Source organism: Neltuma alba, unplaced genomic scaffold, assembly GCF_004799145.2.
Source record: "Neltuma alba isolate B1F8T4 unplaced genomic scaffold, ASM479914v2 tig00005782_pilon, whole genome shotgun sequence".
NCBI classification, from domain to species: domain Eukaryota; kingdom Viridiplantae; phylum Streptophyta; class Magnoliopsida; order Fabales; family Fabaceae; genus Neltuma; species Neltuma alba.
The window spans coordinates 48,051-69,965 of NW_021634230.1; the positions used below are offsets into that span (position 1 = coordinate 48,051).

Below are 21,915 nucleotides of genomic sequence, written 5' to 3' on the forward strand. Positions count from 1 at the left end.
ATGGCGGAATTAAATATCTTAGATCTCTCAAACAATCAACTGTCAGGAGTGCTTCCAAATTGTTGGAAATATTTTAGACCATTAGCCCTTCTTAATGTTGCCAACAATAGCCTATACGGAGATATTCCAACATCAATGGGTTCATTGGTATATATGCAATCCTTACATTTAGGATTCAATAAATTTTCAGGTGAAATACCTTTGTCTCTAAATAAATGCACAGAGCTAGTGGTTTTTGATGCTGTCGGAAATGATTTTTCGGGATTAGTACCATCCTGGATTGGAGATGGGCTTAAGAAGCTAAGCGTCCTCATTTTGAGATCCAACATGTTTTTTGGAAGCTTACCACTCAATATTTGTAATCTTCCTCAACTTCAAATCCTTGACCTTTCGATGAATAATATTTCTGGAAGCTTGCCAAAATGCCTCAACCATCTTTCTGGTTTGAAGAATCAAACAAATTTTGATGCAATAGTACGGTATGGTTATCTTGGTCGTCCCTCAACAAAGGACATTGCAACACTGGTATGGAAAGGTCAGGTGTCCAAATACCAAAGTATATTGAGATTAGTTAAAACCATCGACCTCTCTTGCAACATGTTGACGGGAGAAATTCCAAGTGAACTGATGGATCTTGTTGAATTGGTCGCCTTAAACATGTCAAGAAACATGCTCAGTGGACAAATCCCCGCCACCATTGGACAACTGAAGTCACTGGACTTTCTTGATTTGTCAAGGAACCACTTATCTGGACACATTCCTTCAGAACTTTCACAAGTGGATCGTCTTGGTGTGATGGATTTATCACACAACAATTTGTCAGGAGAAATTCCTCATGGCACTCAACTTCAAAGCTTTGATCCCTCTACTTATGAGGGAAATGCTCATCTATGTGGTGCTCCCCTTCCAAAATGTCCCACAAGCCCAACACAAGATCATCCAAATGATGAGAATTCGGAAGAAGATGAGCAAATTTTCGGTCGAGGTTTCTTTATCAGCTCGTCCATCGGATTTGTAACAGGATTTTGGGGAATTTGCAGCCTAATATTTCTGAACAAATCCTTCAGATATGCCTATTTTAGGTTAATGAATGGCATATATGACAAAGTGTACGTGATCGTTGCTATAAATGTGGCCAAACTGCGCAGGTGGAGGAGAGGTTCAACTTGAAGGTACGTAATTAGTATTTGTTTTCCATTTCTCTTCTGTTCATATATCATTTTGTATTTTTTCTGCAAGGGAAGTAATAATTTTGTTATAATATATAATTAAATACAGTGTCTGGGAGGGACTTGGGTGTTTTTATTTAGGGGAAAGAACTTCGAAAACTAAATTTTTTTTTTTTCAGTTCAGAGAAGAAACAGAAAGCTAATGTTTTTAGCCTCTTAAGAATAAGTAAATGCACTATATATATTTTGGAAGTATATTTTGAAGATTCTTCGGATCAATAAAAAAAGAGTAAAATACATTGATTAACCTCTTATTTTATCTCAATTACAGAAACCTCTCTTTGATTTTGAAAACGTATATAAACCTCCCTTACAGTTAAAACATATGTTACACAAACCTCTCTCTTATATTTAAGATTTTATTTCTATCCACTCAAACCGTAATTGACTGTTAAGTTTGACTTTAAATTATTTTTTTAACCAAAATGCCCCTTTTTGAATAAATAATTATTTAGACATTTATATTTTTCAAGAAATATTTTTATAAAATCAAAACATAATTATCTTTAAAATTTCTAATATTGTATAAATTTTTTTAATTTTGATCTAAATCATAAGATTTTATAATTTCATATTTTACTTTAAATAATAAAATTAGTTAAATTTTTAATCAAATCTTTTATGTTTGCCTTAACTGAATGAAATTGACGTAATTATAAAAATGTAGTTTAAGAATTTATTAGAATGAGGAGTAAAATAATCAATAAATTTTATTTTGATATAAATTTTAGTTAAAAATAATATTTTTAAAATATTCCTAACGGTGTTAACTAATTGGACCAAACTTTATATTTTTAAAGTAGAAGAGAGGTCCGTGTAATTGATATAAATTAGAAGGGTAGTCAGAGTATTTTACTTTAAGGTCCAGAGGTAGTATCATTTTGTATTTTTTCTGCAAGGGAACTAATAATTTCATTATAATATATTTTTAAATACATTCTTTGGGAGGGACTTGGGTGTTTTTATTCACGGGAAAATACTTCGAAAACTAAAGTTTTTTTTTGCAGTACACAGAAGAAACAGAAAGCTAATATTTTTAGCCTCTTAAAAATAAGTAAATGCACGATATATATTTTCGAAGTATATTTTGAAGATTCTTCGGATGATAAATAAGTGCTACATTTTTCTTATACCACAAGGGAAACCGATCGACAATGTTAAGGGCTTTCTTGCAAAGAACTATTCAAGAAATAGGTATTTATATATGCTGAAACTTAAATGTATATCCTTTTCTGGAACTATGTGTTAAGTTAGTTCACTATTTTTCAGCACTTTGACTTTGTTGACTAACAAACTACTTCTACTTTTGATCTATCGATATTGCAGTCCTTTACGTGGGGAAGCTAGCTGCTTCACAAGTTTGCCCTGTAAGGTTCTTCCATCGTCATCCGATGAGTACTAAAATGTTAAGGCATTTGTTTTATCCATCTGCTGTGCAAGTTTGCGACGGAAAATTAAACGAGCTATGTTTGTGATAATTGTTCAAGCCTTTTATGTTCTGCTAGTTTAGTTTGCAAAATAAATAAATAATTGCACTGTAAAATCGGACACTGGTTTTTCGGAGTCAATATATCGACATGTGCTTGTTGTGTGGTTTGATTTGAGATATTGCTTTGAGCTTCAAACTGATTCACGGTGTGTGTAAGAATAATTGTGAAAATTATCCTTCATGATGCTTTTGAGCACAAACTTATTGGCACGTGTTGCTCTAATCAGGTGAGCTTAAATATTGAACATCCATTGCTTTGTTTAGAAACAGGGTAGGGAGAATTTTTCTTCCTATTAAAGAGGTGGGGTTTATAAGTTATTATATATGAATAAACTACGTGAAGATCATGCAATCTAAAATAGAGTATTTTCTATGGTTTTTTTTATATTATATATAAATATATTTCACAAAAATATTTATAATTATTATTGTTTAGTTATAGATTTATTTGCACGTTTAAATTTATTTTTTTCAAAAAATTATCCAAATTTTCACATCATTTCAATCAGATTCTATGACTATTAAAATGAAAATTTTAAAAAGAAAAATAAACAGTGTTAAATACAAATTATCCGAATTATTCAAAGTTCATTTAGAAAATTAATATTTGGCTCTCTCACGAATTATAGATTAATTCACTAATTTTCACGTATGCATCACAAATTTCCAAAATTTGTACGATAATTTAGGGATACATTCGCAACAATTGCATGTAGCAAGGGGGCAAATTGCTACGAAACCTCATCCCAGAATCCTACCCCGACTTTGGCCCAAAAAGGAAGAATCCTACCCGACCCAATTTGCAATTTTCATTCGGGTCAGAGCGTCACCGGTCGCGCTCCTTTGAACAAGAGAGTGCAAATGTCAACACGCGGCCAAACCGATGACACAGTGATCGGGTGCGACGCAAATTTTTCTCTGCGAAATGTTCCTGCGCACGGTTGCACGGCCATTGATGGCCAAAGTGAAGGAGACGACGGGGATCGTGGGCCTGGATGTGGTGCCGAACGTGCGGGAGGTTCTGATCGGTCTCTACACTAAAACCCTGAAGGAGGTCCAGGCCGTCCTTGAGGATGAAGGCTACCGTAAGGCCGTAGAGAGCTTCACAAGGCAGAGGCTCAACGTTTGCGAGGAAGAGAGATTGGGAAATGATCGAGAAGCGCCTTGGCTGTGGCCAGGTCGAGGAGCTCATCGAAGAGGCTCAGGATGAGCTCACACTCATCAGCAAAATGATCGGTATTGAATGTTGATGTATCCCTTTTTCTTTCTGCTGTTGGGATTGATGATAATGATCGGTATTGAATGTTGGTGTATCCCTTTTTCTTTCTGCTGTTGGGATTGATGATAATGATCGGTGTTGATGAATGTTGGCAAGAAAATTACTTTTGGTGAGGAAGGGAAATTGTGGAAAATTTAACTCAACATAGAAAAGTTAGCTGATTTAGCTGCGTTGTTATCCGTGTAATAATTATTTCGTTGGTGAGAATTTGGAGGACCGGGGAATCAGTCTCGTGATGATTGTATAATGTATTTAGTGGAGTATGAAAGGAAGCTTTTATCTGAATTTCTTCTTTGTATTTATTTCCATTTGTGAACCACTGTATAGCATGAAATTGTTTCACTGTTTATCTGCATTAGAAACCACTCTGTTTCTTGGTTGGCGGAGGCTCTGCTTTGTCTACTGAGACTCCTATTGCTTTTCAAGGCAAAAATTATGTGAAAAGTACTAAAATAGGTCCAGAATATAGACATTCCATTTTTATTTGCTCTACGAAGTACACGGTTAAGTTGCAACATAAAAAAACTTAGTATTTGGCATGAATTTTAACTTCCTCTTTGCACTCTTGTTCTTGAACCACGTACTAGTTCTCTCGAACTAGGTATTATATATGCCAGTGCCAAATAAAGCTCTGATCGAAAGACTTGAATCCCAGCAATCTTATCAAGCGGAAATACATCCTGTGAAATAGATCAAATATTCTTCCGAAGATTTTGTTCATCCTTCTAGTTTGAGAAGAATATGTGATATATATAGACGACTGATAAAAACAAAATAATTTCCCTGAGAATAAGCGCAGGTTATGCTTTAGTGTATCGTTGGCATTTCTTGGTTACCCGTCGGGTGAGTTTCTAATTCCCAATAATTCAACCTCACATACCAGAACTCACAGGTGGCAGTGGATGAAAATTGCAGAAAATACAGAAGACTTGCCTGGCGATAGAAGAGCCAGCAACCTCCCAGCTGAAGCTTCTTCAAAAATCTTCTCTGGCTGTTACAGTAGCTGCCTTGGTTCATTCCCTTCCCTGTTTCTCATGCAGCCCTCTCCAAGGCTCTCGCCTCTCCCAATTAATACGACTATGTAGAAACTCCTTTTAACCTTAGCCCACACCTGTAACTATATAATATGGGGCAAATCGTATGTAAAGATGAGTTACCAGACAATTTGGTGGACATCATTTATCCTAGAATAATATCTTTGATCACTAAAATAAAATCATTCTGGCCATTATATGTCTTGCATTTTTAAGATCTTTACTTTGATGAATTGGTACGATTTTAGCTGTCTCTATTGGAATAATGTGAATCCACTTTTAGAAATAATGTAAAACGTAGGATTTAATGAGTGTGTGCGCGCGCGCTCATGCTTTATGTTGAATGCAGAGTGGAATCCATGGGGTGTCCCAGATGATTATTAATGTGAAGTTGTTGAGAATGATGCGCCAATTCCTAAGCATATTCCTTACCATCGACCTCCTCCTCTCCCTGAAGAATTTTTCAAGACGCTAGAGGCTGCTTCATCTCAACCCGAAAAGGACACTCCTGCGGTCAGCCAACGTGAATCAACCTCAAAGGCATGCAGCTCTATGCTAAGCAGTTCTTTGGTCTGTCGATTAACTTGATCAAAAGGAAATCACAAGAAAATTCCTTGTCTCTTTACTTTGTTTCATATAGGTGCGATTAGCATGTAGCTCTATCCACGACTTTGGTCTGTGCTCATACTCCCCCTTGTCATTGTGGACGAGATCCTAATGTCTGGGGAACTTAATAAATGGACGATTTTTTTTTTTTTGGGCCTTTAGTGTATCTTCATTGGCTCAGGTATGTTGGATGATTTTGTGCATGATGGTAGAGATTAGAACAAAAGATAAGTAATGGAGACAAAAAAGGAAAAAGGAAAAAGACTTGCCAACTGAATGCCAAAAGCAGGATGAAGTGAAGATTTCTCACAGTTGTACTGGAAAAGAGTGAACGGAAAAGGGAACAGCAAAATGAAGAACACAGTCATCCCAATTTGTGTATGTTGTGAGACAAGACAACATCTGGATCTTTTGCTTGGTCATGACAGGATTCCAACTTCCAACTTCATGCCACGCTTTAAATTCATGATACTCGTCTTTTTAGTTATTTATTTGAAATCTTTTCCTCTGTTAAGATAAGAAAGAGTTATTAGGTAGTTACAATGAGAGCTAATACAACACTACTTGAATGTGATAAGAAATTCTGATTCTGAGAAACTTTTGGGACGGTCTATAAAAAGGGAAAAATTGAAACAAATGATGTACTATTTGATAGCTTTAGATTTGTGGATACAGCATCTCTCAATATCTTTTCGTTGCCATTAAATTCTTTTCTTGTGTTGTCTTCTACCTGCAACAATTTTTTTTTTTCCGGGTTAGATACCTGTAACAATTTATATATGAACCTTGCGATCAAAGGAAGGAAGGACATCAAGCTTCTTTTCCAGGACCAAACACACGTGCGCATTCATGATGCATAACTAAATTTAAGATAGGATCAGATTTCGATAATATTGTGATCAGAGTTGAAAACTTAAAATCCTCAAGATATAGCTGGAAAAAAAGTTAGGGTCTTTTAAAACAAAATTATTTTTTTCAAAAAAAAAAAAAAAGATCATACACACTGACACTTTTAATAATCTCCTTTTTTCTTATTGATTGTTGTGATTCTGGCAATTGGACTTATTAAGTAAAAATTTCCTTGGTGATTACATGGTTATTTGGGATCATAAATGACTTCAATTGTCTGGAGCCCTTCCTGATTGCTGGAAATATTTTGAATGCTTGATCTTCTTTAGTGTCGCAAATAAAAGATTCTTCGGAGAGATTCCTGATTCACTGGGTACCCTGAGACAAATTCGAGAATTTCATTTTGCAAACAACAAACTTGCTGGTGAAATGCCATCCATTTGATGTTGCCGAAAACAATTTCTCTGGATTATTTCCAAGTTGGATTGGAGATGCACTGGGTTTGTTGCGTGTACTTATTCTAAGGTCCACTATGTTTGCTGGTAGCTTGCCCTTCAATATTTTCCATCTTTGTCAAGTTCAAATTCTTGATCTCTCCATGAAAAACATCTCAGGAAGTCTACCCAAATGCCTCAACAATCTTTCTGCTTTGGCTGATAAAACAAACTATGATGTGAATATAAGTTATTCGGTTTTAGATAATGAACTCCGTGGTCTTACGGGAGTAGTGGTAGTGTTCGGGTTTTTAGTCAATTATTTATTCGAAGATAGCACATCACCTGTGTGAAAAGGTACAGAAGCTACATATCAAACTATCTTGGGACTAGTGAAGAGTATTGATCTCTCCAACAACACGTCAACTGCAGAAATTCCAAGCGAAATGATGGATCTCGTTGGATTGGTTTCCTCAAACTTGTCAAGAAACAAGACTAACAGAGAAATCCCTCGAAGCATTGGACAGTTGGAGTCATTGGACTCACTTGATCTATCAAGAAACCATTTGTTTGGAAGAATTCCATCTGAATGTGCACATATAGATCGCCTCAGAGTAATGGACTCACCATTCAGTAAACTATCTGGAGAAATCCCACACGGAACGCAACTTCAACGCTTTGATGCGCCTGCTTATGTGGGAAATCTTGATCTCTGTGGAGCTCCCCTCCCTAGATGTCCAGCTAAGCAAGCTAGAGATGATCATGAAAATGATGGACTTGGTCTTGAAGACGATGATCAATTTTTCAGCCAATTAGTGTTCTACATTAGCTTGGCAATGGGGTTTATCTCCGGATTTTGGGCAGTTGGTGATCATTGGTTTTGAAGAAATCATGGAGGCATGCCTACTTCAAGTTCTGGAGTGAGGCTTATGAAAAATTGTACGTGGTTGCAGTCATAAACACGGCTAAATTGCGTAGATGGATTGGATCGGCTCCCACGTAAAGGCAATCAACATTTGTCTTTATTTTTCTAAAATGAACTGATGTTTGCATGCGCATGTCACATATAAATTTGTTACCCAACTGCTGACAACATGCATCTTCTGAGATTCTTGTGAAAACTTTGTTTAGAATATATATTCTCCTCGAGTAGTTAAGCGAATGTGCTTATTTATTCATTTGTTTCGTGTCTTAAACTCTGTAAATTAGCTAATGACAAAGTTGAGTAACCTTTAATCTGTTATTTAAATATCGTAGTTTGTTGCAAGGAACGAAGAGGATACGCTGTCCATCGTTGCCTGATATGCTTCTTTCAACTTCATCATGAAATCATATTACACATATATGCCATTTCCTTTTGTCCTTTTGGCTTCACTTCGATATTATGGGAAAAGAGAAGGTATACATGTTTTAATTCATTATAAGAAAACAATTAATAGAGGAGAGGTTTTTCATTCAGTAATTGTAAGAATTCTATATTGTGATTTGTTAGACCAAGCTACGTTCTTTGTGATAGTGATCATATTGTTCATCAGTTGGGTTTCGTCTTAGTTTGGGGTCAGACTGTCACTTTAATAGAAATAATTCACTCATTCATAAGACTTAGAGTCATCATTAACTCTTATTTTTTGGCCTCTCTTTAGATATAAAAAAAATAAATTAATTAATTAAATTTTTGTCGGCCAAATTACAAAGTAAATAATTTTCCACAATGAATTTATAATATAAAAATTGTAATTAAGCAAGTAATTCTGGATACTTCTTTTTTTTTTCCCGCCAAGTAATTCTATATAGTTAAAAAAACAGTTTTACTTTCAAATTGGGCAAGTCTTTTCTCCACAAAAAGTGATGGCCCAAGGAAGGCCCAAGACTTCAACAAGACAAGTATGTTAAGCAAACCGAACCCGAACACAGCCATGGAAGTATACTCAAAGTAAAATCGAAAGGTCCAGTCTCCTTTAAAGATATCTCGTCGAAACTGATGTGCCATGATTCTCCCTTTTTTTCCCCCTTATGAGAGTACACGTGTCTGAGTTGTATCAACATAACCAAAGATTTCCATCAAGTTGGAGTCTTGTGAATGCAACAATATTAAATATTTGGTGGTGCAGTTTTGCTGCCTTCTCTAACCATGATAAACTTAATTTGGATTATAAATCTTTCAATTAAAAAAAATCTGTATTATAAACTTTCAATAATAAATAAGTAAAAGATATATTTTTATTTCTTCATATGTTCTTATAAATTTTGACCAAAAAAAAGTTCTTATAATAAATAAGAAAAATAATGCATGGAAAAATATGATTGAAAAAGAGAGTGTGACAAATAAGAGAAAATAAACAATTGTGCAGCTCTACTATCTTGTCGCTAAATTGTGCTTGCCAATAACAAAAATCCTCTTAGCCTGTGTCCATTTGATATCAACAATTTTAATTTTCTAATTACATGTAAAAAAGTAACGTGACTAACTACCCGACAAAGAAAACACATATTTTTTTTAAAAAAATAATATTATTTAAAAAAAATATAAGGGATAATTAATCCACAGCTCCTTATAGTTTCAACTAATTTGAATCAGGTCCTTATAATTTTTTTTTCTTTTTATCAAGTCCTTATACTTTCACCTGTTTTTAATTAGGTTCTTGTATTTATTTTTCTTTTATCAAGTCCTTATAAGTTCACCTTATTTTTAATGAAGTCCTTGAATTTTTTATTCTTTATTTTATAAATTCTAATAGTACTATTATATAAACATAAAATAGTATATATATTTAATATTAGTTTATAAACAATAATATTCTAAAGATATTGAATTATTATAATAATTTAATTTTTCGGCAAAAAAATTAATTGTTCTAAAAAATTTTCCTGAATTAATTAATTCTATTACTTTTTTATTACATAATTATTAATTTAATTTAATTATTAATATTTTATATTTCAGTATTAATCTATTTAATTAAGCTTATATTTAATTAATAAATAAAAATTAAAACTACATGGACCTGATTAAAAATTTAGTGAAATTATAAGGACTTAATTAAAAGAAAAATAAATACAAGGATCTAATTAAAAAAAGGTAAAAGTATAAGAACCTGATAAAAATAAAAAAAAAACTATAGGGACCTGATTCAAAATTCGTTGAAACTATAAAGACTTGCGGATTAATTAACCCAAAATATAATTATACTACCCGTTTGAATTCAAACTTACAAAAATTTGAAGTCTTTAGCCTAGCTAATCCTTCCATAATGAAACATAAATGGACCACTGCCCTTTCTATTCCTATATAAATATACTAAAATAGTATTTTAAATTTACTGTAAAATAACATGTAGATCACCCTCCCCCTCTACGTTTTGAGGTGGAAAGTGATGATGGACAATAGGCTTGGTTAGCTTGGACTTGTATCTTGTCTCCTTTTATTTGTTTCTCAGTTATCATTCAAAAAAAAAAATGCAGATTTGAAAGTGTCGTCTCTACCCATATTTCCAAGTCAATATTCATATTCTTTCAATTTTGGAATGAAGTGTTACTCTCATGGTGGATACAAACATTGTGAAAAAAAAGAATCATGAAACCTTTCTCACGGTATGACAATTTCAAGATTGTCAAGAGAAAATGACTTTAATTCTCCTAAGAAGAGTATTTCGCAATTTATACATATTGATGATGATTTTAAAATTTAATTTTATTAACTATAAAAATAAGCCATCACACAAGTATATTTCATAATAAGTCATGCATCCTAAAATTATATATATTTATATTATACATCTAATTTTGCGTACGTTTTCTTTAATTTCTCCCAAAGTTAGCTTTTAACTCTTATAATAATAAGAACATATGGAACCAAAATTGTTATAATATCATTAATGAGTCAACTGTGAAAGTTCTCAAGAAAGAGTCTCTCATAAGGTCAAGAAGAGAAAGAGTCTCTCACACGGCCCAATATATCTACCCCTGTGCATTTATAGTCTCTATTATAATTTTCGTCCGATAAAATTATGTGCCGTTATGCATTCCAGGTACGCAAATTCTTAACCGAAACGTTACGGCGAAAAGATAAGACGGTTCAAAATCTTACGTTTTAGGAAATCGTAATCATCACCACGTTTTCAAGAAGCTTTAACAGAAACCATGAAAAGGTGGGGAAGTGGCATTCTACATGACTAAAGACATTGGCCTTGGTTCAACAAGTCAATCTAATTAACAGAGTCTGACGACCAAGCTCAGTGGTCTCTTCATAGGTTTCTCAAAGGAACCTGGGACTGTTTAGTATAAGTTCTCATTTATTGTGTTTGATCCTTATTTTATCAAGAAAGTCGAAATAAGCTGGGACAGCACTACTTTTCAGCCCCTATTCATTAAAGTTTCAATATTTCAAGACTAAATTTTCAATCTCATATGGGCACATACTCAGCAGGATAAGAAGTCTCAAACAGAGAGTGAGGTCTGAGTACCATGGCGTGCCAAGACAGCAGGCACGAGCAATACGGGAGGAAGCAGCATGGACTAGCCCGTTTACATCATCTGTGCTCCATATTGAACGGTCATCTACGAAAGAGGAATACGTCAGAATCCATTATATTTATCACCACTCCATTTTCGACACCTAAGAGGATGCTCAATGCAGGTTAGACTAGACTTGTGAAGACTATGACATTGCAGAGGGAGCTAACTTCTTGATCTTGCCGCTTCCAACATGGTAGCTTTCAGAGCTTAAACGGCAATCACGGAAGCAATGAAAGCATTTGGAAAAATATAAATGAGCAAAGTAAAGGGTTCAGAGATAACAAGAGAGAGAGAGAGAGAGAGTGTGTGTGTACAAAATACGGCAGGGACGGAGAATCGGGCGGCCATGGTTGGTTCGGTGATCATCATCGTCAGGCGTTCAAATAGTGAAGAGTATGATATTATCCACAAGCATTTTCAGTTCCAGGGGAAGAGTGCGGGAGGATGAGGCACTCTTGGCTTTGTTCGGCTATGATCCTGTACAGCGCCCCCACACTCTATCCGGAGGCCTCTCCTAGTCTGATTGGCGCATCATCAAAGCCGAATATCCTTTTCTTAATAACTTTATATCCAAAAGGCAAATTAATGAAGTACTGTGCTACCAACCCTTTTATAACTGGACCAGCCACTGGACTAGCAGGGCCACCGCTTGTTGGTAAAATGGGTCTCACTTAAAATAATATAATTTAAAATTATGTACAAAATAATAAAAATATTATAGACAATATTTATCTATATTTTCCTATGATAAATCACAAAAAATTACAAACTATTAAAATCATCAAATATCTCATATTAATGAAAAACCTTATCGGATTTGAATGAAGTTGTAGGGGGGGAAAAAGGCTTATAAGAAACTTTCTCCTCCCATCTCGCTCATAAATTAAAGATGAGGATACGTTGGATTGTTACAAAAATTAAGTGAGAATGATGCCAGACAAAAGTTCATTATTTAACAAAAAGCTAATATTTTCTGAGAGTTGATCTAGTCCGCTCCCTAGAATTTGAAACCAGTAAAATACTGTTCCAGAAATTAAAAAAAAAATTAAACAGATCAAAATGAAGTCAAATTTTAATATTGTAATTGTTCCTCCTTGAAAAATATGAATTTTTTTGAATTATTTACAATTTTAATCAATTCTATGTAAGATTTTAGATTAATCAAGGTAATGAAATGTGCGCATGTGCGTGTCCAATCACTTTATAATTCTAAAGAACATATGCTCTGAATTTACCCGTGGAATCAAGGTTAAAAAAAAAAAAGAATTTATCCGTGTAAGAATTTAAAACAAAACATTCCTCCAGTTTTAATATAAGACATATTTAACTAATTTGATTATATTAAGAAAGTTAGATAAATTAGTTAATTATAAGAAATATGATATGGTTTTCCTAAAACACCATAATCATCATTCTTAATATTCTCCCACTATTTTCAAGTTAATTATGATTGAGAGAGTATCTATAGGGGTAATTTAAAAAAAATTAATAAATATGAGAACTAAATCTTATATTTAAAACTAAAATCAACTTAATAATTAGGTTTTATATTAAAAAACCAGAGGAGTATATACTAAAAAGGTCGGGCACGTTGTTGACGGGGGAACATGCACTTTGGAATTTCCAAGTCCACGTGCAAAATGTCAAAGTCTTCCACTGCACTTTGGGAAATCCAAAATGTCAAAGTCTTCCACTTGAAGAGGAAGAAGCACGCAAATGACACTTTTCGTATGGCGTTAGGTGCAAATCAACTTTCAAAATATGAGCATTTTTTGACCAAGAAAAAATATGAGCATTAATACAACTTCTTATTCAATAAAAGTATATTTTGAATACAGATCATATAAAATTCATAATTGTTTCTAATACTGCTTAAATTTTGGGAACACGCAGATGTTTTTGTTAGATAAATGAAGAGCTTGAGTCTTTCGCCTCGCTGAAAAATGTCAACTTTATTTTCAATTTTGTCAGATATTAGAATTAGAATTTAATCTAAATGTAAAGTTTAGTTCGAAACTCAAGTTTCCAAATCAAATTTTGAACGCCTCTTTCATTTGGAAGTCTTTGAAGTCTCTCTGACGACAACTCTGCTTTCTTCTTTGGATCTTGACTAATTTAATTTGCTATTACATGTAAAAAAAGTAATGTTACTACCAGAAAAAGAAAACACACAACAGATTTTAAAAAATTAATATTTTCTAAAAAAAATAGAACTATAATGTCTGTTTAAGTTCAAATTTTAACAATTTAAAGTCTTTAGCCTTGCTATTTTTAAAACTGAAATGTAAAAATGGATCACTGCACTCTCCAATATCAATATTTATAGTATTTTAAATTCATCCTCTTGTATATTGGAAGTCATGTGTCCTCCAATATTTCAAAGTCATATATTCTTTGGCAAAAGATAAAAGTCCATATATTCTTATTCCTTCAATTTTGGAATGAAGTGTCACTCTCATGGTGGATAAAAACACTATGGAAGAAAATGAAACTGTGTGGAGATTTACTATGCAATAATTCAAAGGGCAATTCTCGTGGTGGCAACGAATACTTTGTCTCTGTTTTTAATCACTATTAAGTTAAATGATATAATCACTATTAAGTTAAAATGATATATATGGTGTAGCAAACAATTCCAAATCATTCATATATCCAAATCTCTTTGTTTATTTATTCAAGAACTTGGATTTAAAAAATTTAAAGCCTATTATATATAATTTTGAATTTATATTGAGAGTCTGTATATCCTCCGATACTATCATGAAGACAACAAAATCTTGCCTATAAATACATGGCCTTTGTGGTGCCGTTCTCTCGCATAGCAAACTGCATCATAACCTTATATCCACAGCGTAAGGATGGTAGATATGAGGTTTGTTGTTGCTTGCCTACTGCTTTTAGTGCATTATTCTTGCGGGACACTCGCAGTTGGCAACACTACTGTCAAGTGCAGAGTCAAGGAACGACTCTCCCTTCTTTCTCTCAAACGTGGCTTTGTTGATCCCCATGGCTGCCTCTCTTCCTGGGGAAGTTCAGAGAACCACACAGATTGTTGCACATGGAATGGTGTTTCCTGTGACGCCGAACAGGCCATGTGGATGCACTCGATCTTTGTGCTTGCTATTTGGAAGGTACAATCTCTCTGTCATTGGCTGAATTGCATTATTTGAATTATTTGGACCTTTGGCTTCAATTCCTCTCCAACTAAATTCCCAGACTCCATTTTTTCTTTAAAGAGATTGCAATATCTCGATCTCTCCGTCTCAAATTTGAGAGGAAGCATACCTCTCAATTTGGGATATTTATCCCGCTTGCAAACACTTCGCCTTTGGGGAAACCAGCTTGAAGGTGGCATACCGAAATCCTTGGCTTTGTGCACCTTAACAGTGTTGGATCTATCTGACAATTCCTTGAGTGGACAATTAGATGACTTCGTTGCATCATTCAACCACTGTGCCAACATATCACTACAGACCTTAGATTTATCTCTTAATCGGTTTACGGGGTCGGTACCTAATTTCTCACGGTTCTCATTTTTGGAAGCATTAGATCTCTCCAACAATCAACTCAACGGAACTGTAAATGATGGCATTGGATTATTGTCAAAGCTACAGTGGTTAGACATTGCTGCTAATTTCTTGCACGGTGTCGTAACTGAAACTCATTTCTCGAGATTGTCTCAGCTAAAGCACTTGGACATGTCTCTTAACAACTTGGAATTTAAAATCAGTCCTGATTGGATCCCCCCTTTTCAGTTATTCCACATTGATTTAAGATCATGTAAGTTGGGCCCTGGCTTTCCAAATTGGCTTCGAACGCAGAAGTCGGTTTGTTATTAGATATTTCAAATGCTGAAATTTCTGGTATGATGCCAACTTGGTTTTGGAATTGTCGTTTAAATCCATGGAACCTTTCACACAACCAAATGACTGGAGAAATACCAAATTTTCAAAACAGATATGGTTATCTTACTTGGGATCTGGATTTGAGCTCAAATTTGTTCGAAGGCTCAATTCCATCAAATTTATCACATACAGCCTCGGCATTGTTTCTATCTAATAATAAATTCACAGATGCTAGTACTTTCTTATGTCCGAACAAGACCGCGGAATTACAGGTCTTAGATCTCTCAAACAATCAACTATCAGGAGTGCTTCCAGATTGTTGGAAATATTTTGAATCATTAGCCCTTCTTGATGTTGCAAACAATAGCCTATACGGAGAAATTCCAACATCAATGGGTTCATTGATAAATATACAATCCTTACATTTAGGATTCAATAAATTTTCGGGTGAAATACCTTTTTCTCTGAATAAATGCGTAGAGCTAGTGGATTTTGATGCTGTTGGAAATCACTTTTCGGGATTAGTACCACGCTGGATTGGAGATGGGCTTAAGAAGTTGAGCGTCCTCATCTTGAGATCCAACATGTTTTTTGGGAGCTTGCCGCTCAATATTTGTAATCTCCCTCAACTTCAAATCCTTGACCTTTCGATGAATAATATTTCTGGAAGTTTGCCAAAATGCCTCAACCATCTTTCTGCTTTGAAGAGTAAAAAAAATTATGATGCAACAATACCGTATGGTTATACTGATGAAGCATTTTTGCATCATACCTTAGCAGAGGACCAGGCGACACTGGTATGGAAAGGTAAGGTATCCAAATACCAAAGTATATTGACATTAGTTAAAAGCATCGACCTCTCTTGCAACATGTTGATGGGAGAAATTCCAAGTGAACTGATGGATCTTGTTGAATTGGTTGCCTTAAACATGTCAAGAAACATGCTCAGTGGACAAATCCCCGCCACCATTGGACAACTGAAGTCACTTGACTTTCTTGATTTGTCAAGGAACCACTTATCTGGACACATTCCTTCAGAACTTTCACAAGTGGATCGTCTTAGTGTGATGGATTTATCACACAACAATTTGTCAGGAGAAATTCCTCATGGCACTCAACTTCAAAGCTTTGATCCCTCTGCTTATGAGGGAAATGCTCATCTATGTGGTGCTCCCCTTCCAAAATGTCCCACAAGCCCAACACAAGATCATCCAAATGATGAGAATCTTGAAGAAGATGAGCAAATTTTTGATCGGGGTTTCTTTATCAGCTCGTCCATCGGATTTGGGACAGGATTTTGGGGAATTTGCAGCTTAATATTTCTGAACAAATCCTTCGGATATGCCTATTTTAGGTTAATGAGTGACATACATGACAAAGTGTACGTGATCGTTGCTATAAATATGGCTAAAGTGCGCGGATGGAGGAGAGGTTCAACGTGAAGGTACGTAATTAGTATTTGTTTTCCATTTCTCTTGTGTTCATATATCATTTTCTATTTTTTCTGGAGGGAACTAATAATTTTGTTATAATATATTATTAAATACTACCTCCGGTCTTTAATATAAGACCTTATTTGACTTTTATTTTTGTCTTAAATATAAGACCCCAATCCTCTTTGTTTCTTATATTTATGTTTTATTTTCCAATATAGTTCTTCTAACAATAGTAGTTCTAGCCAATACATTTGATTAATAAGGATATTTTAGGAAAAACAACATTTATTTATTACAAATAACTAACTTAACTTCTTTCTTTAATCTCTTCAAATTAGTTAACTAACTTTTATAAATAGGACCAGAAGTAGTACAATCTTTGGGAGGGACTTGGGTGTTTTTATTGACGGGAAAAAACTTCAAAAACTAAAGTTTTTTTTTTCCCAGTTCAGAGAAAATGTTTTTAGCCGCTTAAAAATAAGTAAATGCACTATATATATTTGCGAAGTATATTTTGAAGATTCTTCGGATCAATAAATAAGTGCTACATTTTTCTTATACCACAAGGGAAACCGATCGATAATGTCAAGGGCTTTCTTACAAAGAACTATTTAAGAAATAGGTATTTATATGTGCTGAATGTTAAACGTATATCCTTTCTGCCTTTCTGGAACTATGTGTTACATTAGTTCACTATTTTTCAGCACTTTGACATTGTTGCCTAACAAATTACTTCTACTTTTGATCTATCGATATTGCAGTCCTTTACGTGGGGTAGCTAGCTGCTTCACAAGGTTGCCCTGTAAGGTTCTTCCATCGTCACCCGATGAATACTAAACTATTAAGGCATTTGTTTTATCCATCTGCTGTGCAAGTTTGCGACAGAAAATTAAACGAGCAAGTGTTTGCCATAATTGTTCAAGCCTTTTATGTTCTACTAGTTTAGTTTGCAAAATAAGTAAATAATTGTACTGTAAAATCAGACACTGGTTCTTCCGAGTCAATATATCAACATGTGCTTGTTGTGTGGTTTAATTAAGATATTGCTTTGAGCTTCAAATTAATTCACGATATATGTAATGATAATTGTGAAAATTATCCTTTATGATTCTTTTGAGCACAAACTTATCGGCATACGTGTTACTCTAATCAGTTGAGCTTAAATATTGAACATTCATTGCTTTGTTTAGAAACGCGGTAGGGAGAATTTTTCTTCCTATTAAAGAGGTGGGGTTTATAAGTTATTATAATGAATAAACTACGTGAAGATCATGAAATCTAAGATATATATAAGTTGCAATATAATTAGAGTATTTCCTATAGTTTTTATATTATATATAAATAGATTTCACAAAAATATTTATAATTATTATTGTTTAGTTATAGATTTATTTGCACATTTAAATTTAATTTTTTTAAAAAAATCCAAATTTTCACATCATTTCAATCAGATTGTATGACTATTAAAATGAAAAATTAAAAAATTAAAAACAAACAGTATTAAATACAAATTATCCAAATGTAATTCACGAAAGTATCCCAAGTTAATTTAGAAAATTAACAATGTAATTTACCAAAGTATCCAAAGTTAGTTTAGAAAATTAATATTTAGCTCTCTCATGAATTATAGGTTAATTCACTAATTTTAACGTATGCATCACAAATTTCCAAAATTTGCACAATAATTTAGGGATACATTCACAAAACTTGCAAGTAATGTGGGGGAAAACTGCTAAGAAACTTTATCCCAGAATCCTTACCCGACTTTGGCCGAAAAAGAAAGAATCCTACCCGACCCTGTTTGCCATTTTCATTCGGGTCGGATCGTCACCCGTCGCGCTCCTTTTGAACATGAGAGAGCAAATGTCGATACAGGGCCAAACCGATGACACAGTGATCGAGTACGACGCAAATTAGACTCTGAAAAATGTTCCTGCGCGCGGTTGCATGGCCATTGATGGCCAAAGTGAAGGAGACGACGGGGATCGTGGGCCCTGATGTGGTGCCGAACGCGCGAGAGGTTGTGATCGGCCTCTACACTAAAACCCTGAAGGAGGTCCAGGCCGTCCCTAAGGATGAAGGCTACCGTAAGGCAGTAGAGAGCTTAGCAAGGCAGAGGCTCAACGTTTGCGAGGAAGAGGAGGATTGAGAAATGATCGAAAAGCGCTTTGGCTGTGGCCAGGTCGAGGAGCTCATCGAAGAGGGTCAGGATGAGCTCACACTCATCGGCAAAATGATCGGTATTGCAGATTGATGTATCCCTTTTTCTTTCTGCTGTTGGGATTGATCATAATGATTGGTGTTGATGAATGTTGGCTAGAAAATTACATTTGGTGAGGAAGGGAAATTGCGGAAAATTTTACTCAACATAGAAAAGTTAGCTAATTTTGCGGCGTTGTTACCCGTGTAATAATTATTTCGTTGGTGAGAATTTGGAGGAGATGGGAATCAGTCTCTTGATGATTGTATAATGTATTTAGTGAAGTATGAAAGGAAGCTTTTGTCTGAATTTCTTCTTTGTATTTAGTTCCATTTGTGAACCACTGTATAGCATGGAATTGTTGAACTGTTTATCTGCATTAGAAACCATTCCGTTTCATGGTTGGTAGAGGCTCTGCTTTGTCTAGTGAGACTCTTATTGCTTTTCAAGCCAAAAATGATGTGAAAAGTACTAAAATAGGTCCAGAATATAGATCTTCCTTTTTTATTTGCTCTACGAAGTACACGATTAAGTTGCAGCATTAAAAAACATAGTATTCGGCATGAGTTTTAACTTCCTCTCTGCACTCTTGTTCTTTACTAGTTCTCTCGAACTGGGTATATATGCCAGTGCCAAATAAAGCTCTGATCGAAAGACTTGAATTCCAACAATTTTATCAAGCGGAAATACATCCTCAAGTGTCAATGTGAAATAGATCAAATATTCTTCCGAAGATTTTGCTCATACTTCTAGTTTGAGAAGAATATGTGATATATATAGACGACTGATAAAAAGAAAATAATTTCCTTGATAATAGGTGCAGGTTATGCTTTAGTGTATCGTTGGCATTTCTTGGTTATCGGTTGGGTGAGTTGCTAATTCCCAATAATTCGACCTCACATACCAGAACTCACAGATGGCAGTGGATGAAAATTGGAGAAAATACAGAAGACTTGTCTGGCAATTGAAGAGCGCAGCAACCTCCCAGCTGAAGCTTCTTCAAAAATCCTCTCTGGCTGTTACAGTAGCTGCCTTAGTTCATTCCCTTCCCTGTTTCTCATCGCAGCCCTCTCCAAGGCTCTCACCTCTCCCAATTAATAAGACCATGCAGAAACTCCATTTAACCTTAGCCCACACCTGGAACTATAATATGGGGCATAACGTAATCGTATGTAAAGATGAGTTACCAGACAATTTGGTGGACATCATTTATCCTAGAATAATATCTTTGATCATTACAATAAAATCATTCTGGCCATTATATGTCTTGCATTGTTAAGATCTTTACTCTGAATTGGTACGATTTTAGCTGTCTCTACTGGAATAATGTGAATCCACTTTTACAAATAATGTAAAACGTGGGATTTAATATGTGCGCGCGCGCGCATGCTTTATGTTGAATGCAGAGTGGAATCCATGGGGTGCCCAGATGATTATGTATGTGAAGTTGTTGAGAATGATGCGCCAATTCCTAAGCATATTCCTTACCATCGACCTCCTTCTCTCCCTGAAGAATTTTTCAAGACGCTAGAGGCTGCTTCATCTCAACCCAAAAGGGATACTCCTGCGGTCAGCTAAGGTGAATCAACCTCAAAGGCATGCACAGCTATATGCTAAGCAGTTCCTTGGTCTGTCGATTAACTTGATCAAAAGGAAATCACAAGAAAATTCCTTGTCTCTTTACTTTGTTTCATATGGGCGCGATTAGCATGTAGCTCTATCCATAGCTTTGGTCTATACTCATACTCCCCCTTGTCATTGTGGACAAGATCCTGATGTCTGGAGAACTTAATAAATTGACCTTTTTTTTTTTTTGGCCTTTAATGTGTCTTCATTTGCTCAGTTATGTTGCATGATGGTAGAGATTAGAACAAGAGATAAGCAATGGAGACAAACAAGAAAAAGGAAAAGACTTGCCAACTAATTGCCAAAAACGGGATGAAGTAAAGGATCCTCACAGTTGTACCGGAAAAGAGTGAACGGAAAGGGAAGCAGCAAAATGAAGAACACAGTCATCCCAATTTGGGCATGTGTTAAGACAAGAAAACATCTGGATCTTTTGCTTGGTCGTGACAGGATTCCAACTTCCAACTTCATGCCACGCTTTAAATTCATGATACTCGTCTTTTTATTCATTTATTTGAAATCTTTTACTTTGTTAAGATAAGAAAGAGTTCTTAGGTAGTTAAAATGAGAGATAATACAATACTATTTGGATATAATAAGAAATTTTGATTCTGAGAAACTTTTTGGGACGGTCTATAAGAAGGGAAAAATTGAAACAAATGATGCACTATTTGATAGCTTTAGATTTGTGGCTACAACATCTCTCAGTATCTTTTTTTTGCCATTAAATTCTTTTCTTGTGTTGTCTTCGACCTGCAATAATTGATACATGAGCCTTGCGATCAAAGGAAGGAAGGACATTAAGGTTCTTTTCCAGGACCAAACACACGTGCGCATTGATGATGCATAACTAAATTTAAGATAGGATGAGATGTAGATAATATTATGATCAGAGTTAAAAACTTAAAATCCCCAAGATATAATTGGAAGAAAAAGGTAGGGTCTTTTAAGACATAAAATTATTTTTTTTTTAAAAAAAAAGATCATACACACTGACACTTTTAATAATCTGCTTTTTTCTTAATGATTGCTCTGATTCTGGCAATTGGACCTATTAAGTAAAAATTTCCTTGGTGATTACATGGTTATTTGGGATCATAAATGACTTCATTTGAAAATCGTTTTATTTTTGTCAGGCAACTTCTTATTCTTTTCCTTCTTCGATAAAGGCTTATGTCATACGATTGCAAAAAGGACCAAAACAGAAATATCATATGCTCTGTTTGGTCAAACTTTAGTTGACCAATTTCTTTAAACCACCAATCCATCAATGATTAGCTTCTTTGAGCGCATCAAAAGATTTATTCAAAATCTCATTTAATTGTCGTTTTTCATAATTTAATCCCAGCATCCGTTTGGACAAATATAAATCG

At 34.6% G+C, this 21,915-nt stretch overlaps 2 protein-coding genes, 2 long non-coding RNA genes and 1 pseudogene across 4 annotated transcripts; all 5 read left to right on the forward strand.

The window, feature by feature from the left end:
- LOC114748731 (receptor-like protein EIX2) lies at nt 1–1,087 on the forward strand. Its single transcript, XM_028937184.1, has 2 exons — nt 1–985; nt 1,068–1,087. The coding sequence occupies exons 1-2, from the start codon at nt 1–3 to the stop codon at nt 1,085–1,087; spliced, it is 1,005 nt and encodes a 334-aa protein (XP_028793017.1).
- A 4-nt stretch (nt 1,088–1,091) lies between these two features.
- LOC114748737 (uncharacterized) lies at nt 1,092–2,854 on the forward strand. The gene is made up of 2 exons (XR_003740498.1): nt 1,092–1,172; nt 2,556–2,854. It is a non-coding gene; the product is annotated as an uncharacterized LOC114748737 (long non-coding RNA).
- A 789-nt stretch (nt 2,855–3,643) lies between these two features.
- On the forward strand, nt 3,644–5,513 carry LOC114748736 (probable NADH dehydrogenase [ubiquinone] 1 alpha subcomplex subunit 5, mitochondrial). Its single transcript, XM_028937188.1, is given in 3 exon segments — nt 3,644–3,855; nt 3,857–3,954; nt 5,381–5,513. Coding segments are annotated over 3 exon segments (345 nt in total). The 3' UTR covers nt 5,416–5,513.
- Nucleotides 5,514–16,236: 10,723 nt separating this feature from the next.
- LOC114748738 (uncharacterized) lies at nt 16,237–17,840 on the forward strand. Its single transcript, XR_003740499.1, has 2 exons — nt 16,237–16,724; nt 17,478–17,840. It is a non-coding gene; the product is annotated as an uncharacterized LOC114748738 (long non-coding RNA).
- Nucleotides 17,841–18,484: 644 nt separating this feature from the next.
- LOC114748734 (probable NADH dehydrogenase [ubiquinone] 1 alpha subcomplex subunit 5, mitochondrial) lies at nt 18,485–20,531 on the forward strand (annotated as a pseudogene).
- The last annotated feature ends 1,384 nt before the right edge of the window (nt 20,532–21,915 follow it).

Bases quoted from the DNA above. Each gene is read 5' to 3' on its own strand.
- LOC114748731 (XM_028937184.1), top strand. From the start codon at position 1: ATGGCGGAATTAAATATCTTAGATCTCTCAAACAATCAACTGTCAGGA. The intron at 986-1,067 runs GTTTCTTTATCA...CAAATCCTTCAG, and splicing joins TGAGCAAATTTTCGGTCGAG to ATATGCCTATTTTAGGTTAA.